General features: G+C 39.0%; 1 protein-coding gene across 4 annotated transcripts in view; it reads left to right on the top strand.

Moving 5' to 3' along the window:
• UNC5C (unc-5 netrin receptor C) overlaps positions 1-16,774 on the top strand; it is a 489,123-nt gene that overhangs the window by 346,679 nt on the left and 125,670 nt on the right. For all 4 annotated transcript variants that reach the window (XM_089691640.1, XM_089691638.1, XM_089691641.1 and 1 more), the window contains one exon: positions 15,267-15,410. In XM_089691640.1, the coding sequence (XP_089547766.1) occupies positions 15,267-15,410 (144 nt within the window). The remainder of the gene's footprint in view (positions 1-15,266; positions 15,411-16,774) is intronic.

Below are 16,774 nucleotides of genomic sequence, written 5' to 3'. Positions count from 1 at the left end.
CCTAAACAGGGAGTGGATTTAAGGTAGAGTAACAGCTATTTTTCTGTGCTTGAAGCATTTTGAAAGGAATAACACATAATGTGTTTATTGCAAAGATGAATGTATATATATATAATATATATAAAAATAACTCTCTATATAATACATATATACAGTATACATTGTAAATGAACATATTGGTATGTTCCACTAGCTAAAAACGACCTTGTTTCTTTGTCTAAATTGTAAATATATGTGCCATTATTATTTAGTGTGTCCACCCTTTCCCTTTAAAACAGATTCAGTTTTTAAGGGAACTCAGCAGGTAGATTGTTCCAAGATAACCACAGTTTCTGGGTGGATTTCGACTGTCTCTGTTGTGTCTGAATGTTCCTGTAATCCCATACAAAGTCAGTATTGTTAAGATCAGGGTTTTCTGCGGCAATATCATCTCTTCCAGGTCTCCTTGTTCTTCTTTTCCTTGAAGATAGTTTGTAAAGCGATTCTAAATGTTAAAGTTAAAATTAAAATAACAAACATGTTATACTTGCCTGCTATGTGCAATGGTTTTGCACAGAGCAGCTATGATGCTCTTCTTTTTGGGTCCCCCAAGGGGCGGTCCTGGCTCCTCCCCCCGCCTCTTGCTATGTGCCATTTGAGGAAGCTCGATCCTTAGCCACACTCCTGTGAATGGACATTGTCTGTTTATACACAGAGCGTGGCTCAGCCCTGCACCCCACTCTCTCCTCCTTGGCTCACTGGCTTTCATTGACAGCAGCAGGATCCAATGGCTCCTGTTTCTGTGTGAGCCAATAAGGACAGAGATTTGGGAGACAACTGGCTCTCATGCACATCACTGGATTAAGGTGGGCTCAGGTAGGTATCAGGAGGGGGCTGAGGGGTGAGCTGCACCAGGAAGGTTTTTATGCCTTATGCATTGAATGACTTGGGGTGTATGTTTGGGGTCATTAACCTGCTGCAGAATATAATGTACCTTCCTGATGGTATTTTGTGATGATTAGGTATCTGTCTGTACTTTTAACCAGTATATCTGACCAAGTTCTAGCACAAAAATGCAGCTCCAAATGCTGGAAAACCTCTGCCATGCTTCACTGCACGGCCTGCAGATACTCATCTGTATTATCCTCCATTCTGTCAAAAAAACTAGAATCTGTTACAGAAAGTTAGCATGGTGCACCATGTATTCCTAGCTGACTGCTGCATTTTAACCATTGCTTGTGAGAGACCTTGATGCAGTAAGATGGTAGTCTATATCTTGTTGCTATGCTCAGTCTTGCCATTGAAGATTGTAAGATTTTTTTACATTGAGTGATTTGTTAGTAAAGCATGACTTATCCTAATGTACTTTAATTTATCTTACCTACCTATTTCTGTGTGGTTTAATGATTGTATGTTAACCTATATATTGTTACCATGTTGATCATTAGCACCTTTTTTTGGTACCACATGCCTGCAAAATATGTCATTTTATGGGTAGATCAAAGCCGGTCATACATGGATCAAAAATTTGGCCATTTCAGCAGGAACCAGCCAAATTTCAACCCATGTATGTGCACCCTGCTTGTACACAAGTTGGCCTATCAATAAACTTGTGCACAACCAGCCTGTCGGGTTTTTCCCGAATGATTAGTGCCACTGGCTATAGTCAACAACACTATTTGTGATTTGTCAACAGGGAAGGATCTTCTTCTTTGCTCTTGCATATTCTATGGACTGCCTTAGGCAGGCCATACACAGAGCAAATTTCTTTCCTGCAACCATAGGGGGGGGGGGGGGGCGTGCCCACCAGGAGAAGACAGTTATTATTGCTAGCAGCTATAACAGCTGATTGCGATGAGCATATGTAGAATCCAGCAGGCTGGTTGTACCCAAGTTGATTGATCGATCAATTGGGTATACTCAGCCTGCCCATACATGGTTTGAATATCGACCAGTCCCTTCAAATTGTCTATAGCTGGCCTTAGACATCCTGACTGTGCCTTGCTGATCCCATTATCTTACTGCATGTCTGTCAAATAGGGAATGCCATACTAAAAGGAATACAGGTCCTGCAGTCTTTTATGAAATGAAAAATCCACAATGCTCCTGATAGTCAGGAATTACGTGATGTTTGTCTATACTTAATGACCATGTCACCTTTAGAAATTAAATTATTAAAAATTCCCCCACTTCCTGATTGTAGCCCACCTCTGATAATACTTCTCCCATCTAATAATCTTTTCTTTGAGAAGGTCTCAGCTGGCATCTCCTCATACTGTACATACACAGGTTTCGTATGAATAAACCACAATCTAGGGGACCACTGGAGACTGTCATTATTTCAGCTTACTCAACGAACCACAGTTTGGACACTGCTGCTGTAAACAGTGGAGCACAATGACAGATGAAGCATGTATCTAAAAAGCATTTGCATAATGAAGATGGCCACAACGGCAAGCAAGGTGTTCCAACTGTCAGTACCGTCAAATGGCTGACGCGTTTCAGGGACGAATCCCTTTCCTCAGAGCTACTGACCAACCTCTTGTGCAGATGTGTAGTGGATGGATGATGGGAGCCTTGCTGGTGCTGCTTGCAAGGCTCCCATCATGCATCCACTACACATGATACATGCTTCATCTGTGAGTATGTTTTTGTAGCAAGCGTACACACAGAGATGGACTCAGTTCAACCGTTTTGTTAAGCATTCTCCATTTTGTCCTATCATCCTCTGTTCATTTACAGTGACATGCGGCCTGATTGATGAGAAGTGTTACAGGAGGCCAAAACACAGCAGGGAGCTCCGAGCTATAACACCCCCAAGGGAGCTGGAGCCTCGCTGTCTAAAGAACCTGTGCAATCTGGCACATCATAAAAAGATAACCCAAGCCTTCCCCTGAGTTCAAAGACATTCCAGAGGAGTAAGAAACTAGATAACACTTTTAAAATCCATTGTTCCCTTATGTCTCATATCTTGGAATATGAGAGACTTACATAAAAACCAGGTATATCTTCGGATTGGTCATGATCAAACAAATCGTTTGAAAGGTCACACTCCCTGACTGAAATACCTAGGAAAGCAGAAAATCACATCTCTTGAACCCTTCAAGTATGTATTTCATATTTCATATCTAACCGTTCCTCAGAGGCGTCTGCATATTAATCTACCCGCGGGTGGAATGTTACTTGTGCCTAGGAAAAGTTATGAACCAAAATATGAACTATGAGAGATTTTGGTTCTAGTTTAGGTCTCCGCCCACAATCCCTCCCCAAATGAGGCATTGGTCCTTGGCTTCAGAGACACCCCCTGCTTGGGGAATACAAAATAGGCTGTCAGGCCTAAGAGTGTAAGTTGAAGAATGCTCCCGTTTAACATCAGAACCAACTTGGGAGACATGCCCTTTTCCTCTGAAACTTGATCTGCTTAACCCAAGGCTGAGGCAAGTACTATAACCCTTTACCCTCTTTTCTGTTACCTCTTTGCTGTGCTATTGTTCTCTATATATTTATATATATATTGGTTATATCTTTTTTTCTGTAAATACTTTTATTGCACCCTTTTGACCTTTTAGTAATATATCTTTCTTTTTGAAAGTGTTGAACTGTTTCTATAGCTCGTTAATGCAACTTACGAATTCCTGCCTCTAAAAGAGCGCTACTGTGTTTGTTTAACCCTCTGTATAACCTGTCTGCGGTGACAGTGCTATACAGATGATTATCTCAACCATCATAGTGTTATTGCTGATATTGCTGAGTTTCCTCTTTCTCTGTACAAAAAGGAGGTGGTGGCAGTGTGAAGGGTTAATTGCGTAATTAACCTGACCCAGTAACAATCACATTCGGGCTGCCAGTACATCGATTTGTGGTCCATTAGCTGTAAAATCTTTGTGCAGGGTGCAGCTGGGCATGGCATTGTTACGCACGTAACATCGGGGCTTCAGATTGGCTAGTCCTTCGGTCACGAGTTTCGTGAGAAGGTCAGGGGTCTGACGCGCGATCGTCACAGTTTTTATCCTTTATACCTTTGAATAAACCTTGGATAATGCACTAGGTGTGTGCGTCACCTATTTATTCTCTACCCAGTGGCTGATCCCCCCATCTGAGGAGGGCTGCACCCCTGAAGCATTTCCTTTGGTTGTCGCTGTCCTAGTTCCCTTGGCTTCCCTTTGGCTGTGCATTTCCTGAGGCGCTGGAGAGTACATACGATATCCTAATGGAGCACAATGCTCAATATACTGAAAAATAAATCTTGGGTTTACATACTCATGCTAGGTCCACTTTAAGAATATTTAAAGTGTTACTAAACCAATAACAGTAAAATTGGTCTGTATCTGCAGTAAAGCATGCTTGTTATACTCACTGTGGAACCTAAGGGGTTAATCCTCTGCATTGTGTAAAAAATCTGTTTGATCCTGACTTCTCTAATCCTAGCCTTCTTCCAGTGTCCCCCTCTTATCTCCTGATAAGACATATAGGGGTTTATTTACTAAAGCTGGAGAGTCCAAAATCAGACTCCCTTCTGCATAGAAACCAATCAGCTTCCAGGTTTCATTGCCAAAGCTTCATTGAACAAGCTGAGGTTAGAAGCTGATTGGTTTCTATGCAGAAGGGAGTCTGATTTTGGACTCTCCAGCTTTAGTAAATAAACCCCTCAGTGCTGAGACACCCTGCACATGCTCAGTTTGGTATATATTGCTAGAGAGGTTTTTTTTTCCTGGAAGAGTGCATGTGATTAGCACAGGACCAATCAGCACTGTCCAGACAGATGTCAGGGGTTCTGCATCCTCCTAGAGCAGAAATAAAACTCCTCCTACAAGCCTTAACCATTGCTCTGCTGGACACTGATAGAAGTCTCAAGACTGCTCTAACTGCTGATGAGAAAAGGTATTTAGCAGTTTATATTTACTAAAATAATTGCACTTCCATGTTCTGTGCACTGTGGGAGATCAGATATAGTGAATGCAGGGTCCTGGGATTAGGAACACTTAAAATGAGCTTTGCTTTGGTATGGACATTTGTTGTCAAAAGTATAGAATGTCTTCCCCTGCAGTACGTGTACCCTACTTCATGTTTCTCCACTGGAAAAAATGTTGATTTAAAAGACTCATAAACTCTTTAACAGCTCTCTGAGAATTGCTAGTGTCTTGCCTGCCATAGTGTTTTCGAGGATTAATGGGCTATAGCTCTAATACTTCTTTATTCGGTCTTAATAATAAATAAATATATATATATATATATATATATATATATATATATATATATATATATATATATATAGATAGATAATATTAAATATAAATAAGATTTTATGCCTTTAACCATATTCTTTTATTATGATGGTTCATGAGGGATGACTAGACACTTAAATAATAACACAAAATGCAAAAGCTCTATATACACAGGAATAAGCTCAGCTGTATTTTGGTCAGTACTAGATAAAATGGGTTTTTAGATGGTACTGTGTTTATTTAATAAAAACAAACTCAAGATGACAGAAAAATAAAATGATGGGCCTCTGTAGAGCCAATTTGGAAGTTGTCCACAATCGGCTGACCCAAACATAATGGTTGCAGTTTGTACCTCATCTGCTATTTACACTGATATTATTGATCTTAAGTTAACACAACTTTTCAAATAAATCAGAAACTCATACTAGCAATAACTACTGAACTACCGGCAGTACAAAATATTTAAAAACTCAGACTTTTCCAAGAACCTTGAAAACTTGAAAATGTGTAATATTTCTTGATATACATATAATGACCTTTATGTTTATGCTGTGATATTACCAGCACCTCAGCAGATAGTAATTCCTTCGCAAGTGTTTAGAAAAAAATGTTCTTGCTTAACCTTGGGTATGCTTTTTGTCATATTCATTGGTGCTCAATAGCTAAACTCTTGTGCACTTTGCTTGAATTGGCGGTTATTTCACTCCTTTTTTTCTCTGTTCATAGTATATTATGTAGCCTTGAATGATAGATGTAGGTTTTTATACAATAAGATAAGGAGAAAGAATGTATACAGAAAGTACAACCTAGAAGAGAAATACAAACATGCAATTGTTTCTGATAGATGCAGAGTATGATTATTATGCAATATTTCATATCTACCTGACCCAATAAAAAAAAAATTACAAAAAAAATATGTATTCTTAAATATAATTAAAAGAATTCATGTATAGAACCACTATGCATTTCCTTTGACACATATTAAAGGCAACCACTTTTAGTCTGGATAATGATTTATATGTGTTTTATTTTTTAAAGCAGCACTGCTATATATACAGTTGCAAGAAAAAGTATGTGAACCCCTTGGGATTACATGGAGTTTTGCATGAATTGGGCATAAAATGTGCTCTGAACGTCATCTAAGTCACAACAATAGAAGAACACAGTCTGCTGAACATAATACTACACAAACATTAGATGTTGCCATGGTTTAATTGCACATAACATGTAAACATTCACAGTGCAGGGAGGAAAAAGTATGTGAGACCCTAGCTTAATGACTTCTCCCAGAGCTAATTGGAGCCAGGAGTGAGCCAACCTTGACTCCAATCAGTGTGATGATATTGGATGTGTTGCTGACAGCTGTCCTGCCCTTAAAAAACTCACACCTGTTTTGCGTTTACTGGTTTCAAGAAGCACTGTCTGATGTGAACCATGCCTCACAGAAAAGAGTTCTCAGAAGACCTACGATCAAGAATTGTTGACTTGCATGAAGCTGGAAAGGGTTACAAAAGTATCTCCAAAAGCCTTGATGTTCATGTGTCCACGGTAAGACAGACTGTCTACAAATGGAGAAAGTTTAGCACTGTTGCTACTCTCCCTAGGCATGGTCGTCCTGTAAAAATGACTGCAAGAGCACAGCGCAGAATGCTGCATGAGGTAAAGAAGAATCCCAGAGTGTCAGCTAAAGACCTACAGAAATCTCTGGCACATGCTAACATTTTTGTTGACACATCTACAATAAGGAAAACATTAAACAAGAATGGAGTACATGGGAGGACACCACGGAGGAAGCCATTGCTGTCCAAAAAGAATATTGCAGCACGTTTGAAGTTTGCAAAAGAGCACATGGATGTTCCACAGCACTACTGGCAAAATATACTGTGGACAGATGAAACCAAGATTGAGTTGTTTGGGAAGAACACACAACAATATGTGTGGAGAAAAAAAGGCACAGCACACCAACATCAAAACCTCATCCCCACTGTAAAACATGGCAGAGGGAGCATCATGGTTTGGAGCTGCTTTGCTGCCTCAGGGCCTGGATGGATTGTTGTCATTGATGGGAAAATGAATTCCAGAGTTTATCAAGACATTTTGCAGGAAAACGTACGACCATCTGTCCGGCAACTGAAGCTCCGCAGAGGATGGGTGATGCAACAGGACAATGACCCAAAGCATACAAGTAATTCAACAAAACAATGGCTGCAACAGCGCAGAATACACCTTCTAGAGTGGCCCAGTCAGAGTCCTGACCTCAACCCGATTGAAATGCTGTGGCATGACCTTAAGAGAGCGATTCACACCAGACATCCCAAGAATATTGCTACACTGAAACAGTTTTGTGAAGAGGAGTGGTCCAAAATTACTCCAGATCGTTGTGCAGGTCTGATCTGCAACTACAGGAAACGTTTGGTTGAGGTTATTGCTGCCAAAGGAGGGTCAACCAGTTATTAAGTCCAAAGGTTCACATATTTTTTCCTCCCTGCACTGTGAATGTTTACATGTTATGTGCAATTAAACCATGGCAACATCTAATGTTTATGTAGTATTATGTTCAGCAGACGGTGTTCTTCTATTGTTGTGACTTAGATGAGGTTCAGAGCACATTTTATGCCCAATTCATGCAAAACTCCACGTAATCCCAAGGGGTTCACATACTTTTTCTTGCAACTGTATATATATATATATATATATAAAACTCCTCACATTTATAAAACACAGTGGAAATGTGGATTGTGCTCTGCTGTCTTCAGTATTCCAACTATTTCCAATGCAAATCAATGGGAAAAAAAGGCTCTGGCTCTCCTCCTGAGCTCTTCTGCAGCTCTTAGCAGCAGAGAGAACTCCATGGGGCGCTACAGGCTCCACACCATTGCCCACATTTTATGAGTGGGTCATAACATGCAGGCCACCGTTTTTGTAACCCTGTGGAGTACAACAGAAGTTGATATCAATTAAAAACATTCCACTTTTGAGTCTGAAGTACATGTTGTAGCCTCATACTTATTTCACTGCAAACTGCTATTCCCACTGACATTGGTGTTTAACCACTTGACCGCCAAACAGTTTTACCCCTTCATGACCGGAACATTTTTTTGCTATTAAGCACTGTGCTACTTTAACTGGTAAACGCGCGGTCATGCAACACTGTACGCAAATTAACTTTATACCATTTTTTTCACACAAATAGAGATTTCTATCTGTGGTATTTGATCACCAATGGTTTTTTTTATTTTTTTATTATACACAATTTTTTTCTTTATTTATTATATAAATAACAGAAAGTAGAAAATATTGTTTTTTTTTTTTCTTTCTTTCTTTATCAAACATATCCAATAAGAAAATAAAAAAATCAAATTTCTTCATAAATGTAGGCCAACATGTCTTCTGCTATGTGTCTTTGGTACAAAACAAAATCCCAATAAATGTATATTAATTGGTTTGTATGAAAGTTATAGCATCTACAAACTATGGTATATATACTGGAATCTATTCAACTATGACACTATACTGGTAATGGTGGTGATCAGCGACTTATAGTGGGACTGTGATAGTGTAGCGGGCAATATGTTGCTAACTTCCGCTGACTGGGAGTACACTAACTGACATCAATAATGGCACTAACACTGTGATCAGTGCTAATACTGTACACTGTCACTGTACTAATGACACTTCCTGGAAAAGGGTTAACCACTAGGGACAATCAAACGATTAACCATGTGCCTTACAGTTTGTAATGTGTTTTGTATGGCTCTTTTTTTCTCCCTGCTTTGCAGAAAGAATAAACAACCAGATTGCTGTTCCCTGTACACCATGTGTGATTGAACACAGCCACTGCCACAGCGATCAGCTGGTTTAAGCCAAAATCAGCTGCCAAACCTGTGCTGTGTCCAATCACACCACAGGTCAGAAGGGAGTATGTGTATATGTATATATATATATATATATATATATATATATATACAGTATACACGAATGTGCCTGCATGTGCAGCTCCACCACACTAAATGTACAGCAGCAGGCTGGCAAGTCATAAAGTTAATTCAAGAAGAAAAGGGTGGTTGCAAGTTGCGTTTCCTTTACTGACTGTGAATTTCCAACTTTTCCGCACTTCCTACAGTTCAGAAGGCAGGCTCTGTGAAATGTTGGGCACAGCAAGTACATATTCACAGGGCATAATAGATTTCATACAATTCATGGAAATAAATGTCTGAGATTTCTCCAAAAGTTACTTTTCAAACTTCAGAATCATTCATAATAGTAGTGGGCTAGAAATATTTGAAATTCCATGTGTAAAAGAATATATGATCTTAAATGTTGACCATAGATGCACTTTAAATTTGCTGCCGGCAGCAACTTGCATAGGGGCCCTATTTTAAGCAAAAGTAAATTTCCCAAGCTAGGAAGCAAAATAGAAAGAGGGCTTTAAAACAGTATTCTACAAGTTGGTTTATTCCATAAGGATGTGTCAGCCTTAAAATTAGGTTAGAGGTCTTTGGGAAGATAGCACAGCTGCATACAGTAAGTAGTAAATTATATTTTCCATTAGTAAACTAGAAAGTGCATCAGAATTTTGCGATGAATTGTGATTTCCAGAAGGGTGGATGCCGGCATTTTCCTGCAGTAGCAGGGACATACTGATGATGTAGTGGCTGCTGGGTTGAAACAAAGATGCAGGCATTGGATACACCAGTGTTGCCAACCTACCAGACTGAAATTCTCTGACACGACACCCAAATTTTACTGGCACAGCCAAGTTCTTACTGGCATTTCCAAAAGTAAAAAAAAAATTTCAGTATTTAGGCTACAAACAAGTACAATATGCAATTAGCAATGTAATTTAAGGTAGATATTAAGGCAAAAAACATATTTCTTATTTTATTTTTGATATAGTAAGTAAGTAGCTCAGGGACAGGACTCAGGAGGGTAAGGAATTAGAATGGACGGGCATACACACATGGAATTGACTCTACAGTGACACTGACAGCAGATGATGAGACCTCCCTGACATGAGATGTCTGCTTCTGCGTCACAGTGAGAGTGACAGTCTCTCCATGCCAGGTGGTCCATTCAGTCCACTCCAGTCCAAACAATACTGAGAGTCTCGCTCCCAGCTTGCCTTGCTCCCATCCTGCAGACCCACACACAAGGCTCCGGCCACTCCACTCAGCTCCCTTGTACCATGACATCACACGACGCGCTCAGGCACTGCCTCTGCCAGACCTAACCCCTGCTGGCACACGAGCATCACAGCCATATTTTTAGCTGGCAACCTTTTCCTGTCACTGGCGTTTACTGGCAGGAGAAAAGTTTTTTTACTGGCTGCCAGTAAAAAAACTGATGGTTGGCAACACTGAGACACAGCTGGATGTGTCAAATGCTAAGCAGTTAAAAACTTATATTACAGTTTTAACATAATGCTTTTTCAATGTAATTACTTTACTTAATGTTTGAAATCAAAGTAAACAGTGTACAAAAAAAAGTAGATTCACAGCTACACCTGCTGATATTCTAGGTGCAAGATCTATACTATACATAGGTGGTGATCAGCATAATAACTTAACATGAATGATACTTCTTTATGTGTAATCAAAGAAAAATAGTGTTGACCAGAAAGGATTAACCGTCAGCCGGAATATAACAGATATTATCCAGGATATAACATGCACAAGGAATTCATTTGTCGGTTGAATACCCATCAATGATATAGTAAATCTAGGCAGCTAATACATTGTGAAATCCAAACCGTGCACACACAATGATATAGTGTCTACAGTGAACACGCTATTCAGATACCACGTCTTATTTACTTGGGCTAAGGATTACGTTCATAGATTTTGAATGTCTTTATTTATTACAATATAAAAAGAAATTTAAAAGAGACAACTTAAACTGGTGTAAATGCAGTCAGCCCGCATTTTATTGACTGCTGTAGCTAAGAATAGGGCTGGGTTACATATATAAATATACATATTGTATATGTACAGTACATATATATATATATATATATATATATATATATATATATATATATAATTTTTTTTTGCAATAGGGTTGGCATAAAAAGCATGAACATATAGAGCACAAGCTCTACTTTCTTTTTCTGCTGGCGACACTTTTCGAGTTTTTCAGTTTTATGTAAATGTCTGATGCAAGGTGACTGTGCATTCGACTGCTGCTAATGTAGCTCTGATATTTAAGTACCTCAACTCCCAAACCACCAAACTGCTTTGAACTTGCTTGTTACCCTCATTATTAAAACATTCCCATAGCATGCTGGAGAGGCTTGTTTCTCATGCTTGCTGTTAGAGAGGTTGGCAGGTTAAACACACATGCACTTTGAATTCGTATTTGCGATATCAAGGCTGATTTTTTTGTTTTTTGTTTTTCCTTCACAACAGACAACAAATTGCCTTTAGTTTTTCTCAGAGGGGAGGGGGATGCAAGGGCCCACATTGCACAAGGCTTTTTCATTTATAATTTCCGCTTTTTGTCTTGAGCTACAGGATATTTTAATAATTTGCAGTAATTACTCATGATATTATTTATTTATTTTTCAATGGACATGGCTCATTATTCGCAGATAAACTGTAATGGGTAATTACGCCAAGGAGGTGATAGTAGAACACATCTCATTAAAATGAGTTCCCACCAGAAGTCTTATGGATATTACATGCTCCACTGAATTGTTATTATATTTGGAAGTGGTCTTTATATATAAAAAGGGTGCGATGTGAACATCAGCATACAATTGTGCACAAAGTGCAATTAATCGTCCTCTTTATGAATGGAGGCTCTCTATGAAGCTTAAGAGAAATCAAAGACTTGGCTTGGCTTTTCAGGGCTGTTTGGAGACTCAGTACATCACAAACAGGAACATTCATAGCATGTGTCTAGCTTCATATTTGTGTAGCTCTGGCTTTAGGTTACATGACGCTACCTTACAAAAAAAACTGTCAAAGAGGTCTTTCATGTCTGGTACATATCTCTGTTTTTTTCTTTCATTTCTTATTTAGGGATATGATTAACAGACCCAAAGTGTGATGTATAATGAGGTTGTGTTCACACCATGATTTATATCTCTTTGGTAATTCATAAAAGGCTCATTGATTAAAAAAAAAGTATCTACTGACCATTTATTGATTTGTGCTGCCAGTGGTATAACACTTCTGTGCTTCAGAAGTTGGATTTTTCCACATTTTAAAGAACTCCAGCAAAAATATTTTTCATCCTATGAACACCCACTCAGTAGAAACACAACTTTCTTTGTTGTCAATAGAGAGATTTGTGTAGAGCTGCTTTTATTATCACTGGTGTATTATGGGAGTTTGCAAACCAGTATGGTTTAATGACATCTGAACTCTAAGCCTCTTCTTATCTCTCTCTGAATCAAGTGCACTGTAAAAGTTTCATTTTTTAACTTAATTTAAAGGTGTAATGCTGGCAATACATGGCTTTTTTTTATTCAGCCAGTAGGCCGAATAGAAGAAAAAAACTAACAGGTTCCTCCATGGACACAAATAAGGTAGATGAAGGAATCCCCCTCAGTGGGCACTTGCCACTGTCAGAATATACTGATTGGTAGCTGCAGTTGATTGGCTGCAACTGCTGATCTACACATATTTTTCAATATATCCCTTTGACAGAATTCAATTAAACAATTGACTTTTGTCGATCAGGGAAGCCCACACACTTATCATGATTCAACTGCTCCAGAAGGGATATTATTCCGTGTATGGTCAGCTTTTATCTAACTATGTAACTATATAACCACTAAAGTAACTTGGTGCAGGGGTGGACTGACCATTTGGAAACTCGGGCACTGTCCGAGGGCCCGGGGTCAGTAGGGGGCCCCATGAGATGCCCCTGGTACCTTTTTCATAGGCTTTTTTGAGTTTGGGCAAGGACACAGGGGCCCCATGATTCCCTATTGCTCGGGGGCCCCATGAGTTGTCAGTCCCTCCCTGACTTGGTGACATTTTATAGCTTAACTACAACCAAAACTTTTTTTTTATTTTTGAACAGAGGAGCAAGGGTTAGAACATCTGTTCAGTTTGTATTACTGTATGTTTATCCATTGGTGTCCTGTTGACAACAGCACCCCTTCTTTTGTTGTTATGTCAGGACATGAAGTAAAGGAAAATATCCTCATTTAAGAATATTTAAACTCAAAACAAAACATATCAATGCAATTTTTAGCTTGCTGGTCCTTGGGTTTGGTAGCTGCATTAGTTTTCTTTTTGGGACTTTTTTCCTTTATTTTCACCTGGTAATCCTGTAAATAACACACTTCCTGTCCTTGAGTAGCTACACTCCACTGTATCTGTAAATGGAGCCATGGTTGTTACACAGGCTTGATTTAAAGCATGTCAGATTTTGTTCACTTTTACCTAAAGTAGGTTGATGGAATTAACCTCCTCCTGCCAACTGTACACATACAGTATATGCGGCTTTTTGGCAGGTGGACTTCAATATCAAGAAGCTGCATATATGCATCCCAAATGTAAACATTTCTGTGCTGAGAGCACACACCCTGCGCTCTCCCAGCACAGTTACTGGCAGGTACCCAACGCATACTTGTGATTGGGAGCTTTCTGATCATGTGACCACTATGACTTCCAATCACAGCAGTCACATGATAGGAATGCCCGCCTCCACCTGTACACATACAGTATATGCTGCATTTTGGCAGGTGGACTTTAATGCCAAGAAGCTGAATTTATGCATCCCAAATGTAAACATTTCTGTGCTGAGTGCACGCACAGTGCGCTCTCCCACCACAACCCTGCTCTCTCCCACCACAGTTACTAGAGGTACCAAAAGCTCCCAACATATACTTGTGATTGGAAGCTTTCTGATCATGTGACCACTATGACTTCCAATCACAGCAGTCACATGATAGGAATGCCCGCCTTCACCTGTACACATACAGTACTGTATATGCTGCATTTTGGCAGGTGGACTTTAATGCCAAGAAGCTGAATTTATGCATCCCAAATGTAAACATTTCTGTGCTGAGTGCACGCACAGTGCGCTCTCCCACCACAACATTGCACTCTCCCACCACAGTTACTAGAGGTACCAAAAGCTCCCAACGTATATTTGTGATTGGGAGCTTTCCAATCATGTGACCACTGTGACTGGCAATTAGAACCTCTTAAAGGGCTGGGAGCGGCAACGGAAGGGGTTAATAATTGACACATGAATGATACGTTTTTGGTGTCTGCTGAGGGCACAGGTAGTGACAAGGACATTGCATTTCTGGAAACATCAATTAGTATTTTTTGTAGTTTCCAAAAACTGTTTTATAGTCTGACGGAAAGATAACTAATGCAGTCACCACATCTAAGGACTGGTAAATTGCAAAATATTACTTTTTTGCTTTTGGGTTTATACACAGTTTAAGAACACCCACAATTATAAAAAACTGGCAAAGGTTCAGACTCTTACTTACTGTACTGATCATTTTTAATTTAGGATTATAGGTTCTGAAATCCATGCATAGCAACAAACCCTGTTCTCTGGTCCTCAATTCAGACTGTGGGGTTGATTTACCAAAGGCAAATAATCTGTGCACTACAAGCGCACTACATGTGCAGTTGCTCTAGATCTGGGGGAAGCTCTGAAATGAGGAGAAGCTCTGCGGATTTCTATCATCCAATCACGTGTGTGCAAAAATGCTGTTTTTTTATTTTCCTTGCATGTGATTGGATATTCTTTACAAAGTGAAGATTTACCTAATTTACTAAGCTCTGGGGCAACTGCACTTGCAGTGCGTAGTATATTTGCCTTTAGTAAATCAACCCCTGTGTATTTATTGCACTGTATGGTAACAAATTATACAAGCTAATAATGTCTGCTTTTCTATACATTTTTGTTTTTAGTTTAGGTTTTTCTTTTTTATCTTGTCCTTGTTGACATAAGAAACCTTTTGAAGCAGAAATACTTTGGCTATTTATTTGGTGGGACAGGAATATTTTGTTTCTTACTGCACCAGGTACTCAGATTTTCCTATATTATGCAAAAAAATTTTCAGCCATCCTCTTTTTACTCTTGTAGGTTTAATAGTCCGAGAAGTAAGCATTGAAATATCACGACAACAAGTAGAGGAACTGTTTGGGCTAGAAGACTACTGGTGTCAGTGTGTTGCCTGGAGTTCTGCGGGAACAACTAAGAGCAGAAAGGCCTATGTGAGGATAGCATGTAAGTATATATTCATCATCTCTTCTGCGTTAGAAAAAGGAATTTATGTTTTTTTTGTTATTAAAAAACACTCCTACGCTCAAACCAGGGTACTTCAAAGAATGTATTAGTGCGTAATGCTTCCTCGGGGGCAGCCCTCCATGAATCAGGGAAGTTCAAAAAAAACTGTAGAAACACACACAAGAGGACACAGACTCCTCGTGCATTACCTTCATAAAATTAAATCAAATGCCAAGAGACAAAAACATACAATTGCATTAAAATAGCAGGCATATACAAGCAATACAGCCTTAGAAGGCCCATTCCATTTAGCAATCGTCTGGTAGGAAATCTAACACATTTTTGGAGTCAAGATCCCATTTTCAGAGCTGAAGAAGGGAGCTGGACTCCCGAAACGCGTTAGCTTTCCTATCAGACAGTTCCAAGATGAGACGGGCCTTCTAAGGCTGTCTTTCTTATATATGCCTGCTGTTTTCATGCATTTGTGAGTATGTTTTTGTCTCTTGGCATTTGATTTAATTTTATAAAGGTAATGCACGAGAAGTCTGTGTCCTCTTGTCTGTGTTCCTACTGTTTTATTTGTTATCAAAACAAATGCATATTTTGCTTACAGCCATGACTATACTCATCACTGACAAGGCCATATGCAGCACAGCAGTGTTTTATTTAGTTAATTTTCCAGGGCAATAACAAATATGTAGATTAATTATCTCGATGTATTCTTGATCTCCAGAAAAAGCTAGTAGAAAAGGGATGGGACTTTTGAAAGATAATAAATGACAAAAATGTCACCAATTTCCTTTCAAGATGCTAAATGTAAATATATTAAATTGTTTCCTTAAATCAAATAGCCCATATTGTAAGCCTGTAACTAGCATATGTCAGGTGATAGTGGAACTGCATTCAGGCATTTTTTTGGGGGGGCATTTTAGGGAAATTGGCTTTGCCTTTAGCTAAAGGTCAGCAAATTACAGTCCATTGGTGGAATTCGTTTGGTAGATAATGATCTACCAAATTGTGAACCAATATAAAGCTGTAAAAGATTTTGTTTTATAATTATATGTACTGAATCTTGGTATAAATTGTTCTGTGTGAGTAAGACACTTGTTTATTAAATGGGTTCAAGTTCCCATATAGTGTAGGACCAAATGGAATATCATTTTCCTTGATCTATGACTAAATTAGTCTTGATATTTTACATATTATATGTCTTGTGTATACTGCAGGGGGAGTGCTGGAACTGCATGCATATAGTATTCACATCTAAATGCAATAGTGTGGTCTTGCACCATGTTAAACAATGAGGTGGATTTACTAACACTGGTGCAGCTGTGTATGGTAACCAATTTTATTAAGTTTTGGCA

Source organism: Staurois parvus, unplaced genomic scaffold, assembly GCF_062004578.1.
Source record: "Staurois parvus isolate SC_StPar_1 unplaced genomic scaffold, SC_StPar_1.0 ptg000566l, whole genome shotgun sequence".
Taxonomy (NCBI): Eukaryota; Metazoa; Chordata; class Amphibia; order Anura; family Ranidae; genus Staurois; species Staurois parvus.
Note: the sequence above shows the minus strand (reverse complement) of the source record. Positions and strands in the feature narration are given on the sequence as shown.